We start from the raw sequence: 1,288 nt of genomic DNA, 5'->3' as shown, positions 1-1,288 counted from the left end.
GATCTTGGCTCACCGCAACCTCCGCCTCCTGGGTTCAAGCAATTCTCCTGCCTCAGCCTCCCGAGTAGCTGGTACTACAGGCACGCACCAATCATGCCCAGCTAATTTTTGTATTTTTAGCAGAGACGGGGTTTCACCTTGTTGACCAGGATGGTCTCGATCTCTTGACCTCGTGATCCACCCGCCTCAGCCTCCCAAAGTGCTGGGATTATAGGCGTGAGCCACCGCGCCTGGCTAAACATTTTTTTTAAATGTTAAGTGATGACCCTGTATAAAATTATTATTAAAGTAGGTAGAATTGGTGAAAATGTATAATTTTTTTGAGAAAACTGCAATATGTGTAAAATACGAAATGATCTTTGGTACTTAAGAATTATAAGTCTAGGGGAGATGGTTCACAGCTGTAATCCCAGCACTTGGGGAGGCCGAGGCAAGTGGATCCCTTGAGCTTAGGAATTCGAGACTAGTCCGGCCAGCATGGCAAAACCCTGTTCTCTACAAAACATAAAAATTTGCTGGGCATGGTGGTATGTGCCTGTGGTCCCAGCTACTTGAGAAGCTGAGGTGGGATTGCTTCATTCCAGGAGGCTGAAGTTGCAGTGATCCAAGATATCTCCAGCATGAGGGACAGAGTGAGAACCTGTCTCAAAAAAGAAAAGAAAATGTAAAAAATTTATGTGTTTATATATATGTATGCAAGTTTACTTAAATACCTTCTAAGAATATGTTCTAACTTCTGTTTTAGTGGAATATTGGTGAACAATACTAAGTTAGATGGACCTATATTACAGATTCTATTTATGAACAATGCTATTTCAAAGTAAGTAATTTTTTCCTTTCTTAAATACAATAAGTTAATGTGTTTATGGAACAATGTTCTCTATAAGTATGCTGTTTTCATTTGTACTTAGATCATCTTTATTCTTTTACTTAAAATGCTCCTGGAGTTAAAGTGTAAGAAATCATGATTAAGGGCAAAGACATTAGGGTCACAGTGACCTGAATACCTGGACTCTTGCTTTCTACGTTTGTGAACGTGGGAAGGTGACAGATCTTTGCTGCCTCATTCGTTTCTTCACTGGAAAACAGAATAGTCATAATAACTACCTGTGAGGTAGCTACATGAGCACCTCTAAGAGCTCATTATATAGCTTCTAATACAAATAATCACTACCACCATAACAATAACAGTGACGTTAACCGTTTTTCTTTCCAAATCAGGTAACCGAGTTTTCCATGTTCGCCATCTTCAGAGCCTACTCACTTGATTATTATTATTATTATTATT

General features: G+C 39.2%; 1 protein-coding gene across 4 annotated transcripts in view; it reads left to right on the top strand.

The window, feature by feature from the left end:
• The window catches only part of ZCCHC8 (zinc finger CCHC-type containing 8), a 37,165-nt gene that overhangs the window by 8,306 nt on the left and 27,571 nt on the right, over nucleotides 1-1,288 (top strand). For all 4 annotated transcript variants that reach the window (XM_017544333.2, XM_037744221.1, XM_037744222.1 and 1 more), the window contains exon 3: nucleotides 746-820. In XM_017544333.2, the coding sequence (XP_017399822.1) occupies nucleotides 746-820 (75 nt within the window). The remainder of the gene's footprint in view (nucleotides 1-745; nucleotides 821-1,288) is intronic.

Source organism: Cebus imitator, unplaced genomic scaffold, assembly GCF_001604975.1.
Source record: "Cebus imitator isolate Cc_AM_T3 unplaced genomic scaffold, Cebus_imitator-1.0 Scaffold169, whole genome shotgun sequence".
Taxonomy (NCBI): Eukaryota; Metazoa; Chordata; class Mammalia; order Primates; family Cebidae; genus Cebus; species Cebus imitator.
This window is presented reverse-complemented; position numbering and strand designations above follow the sequence as displayed.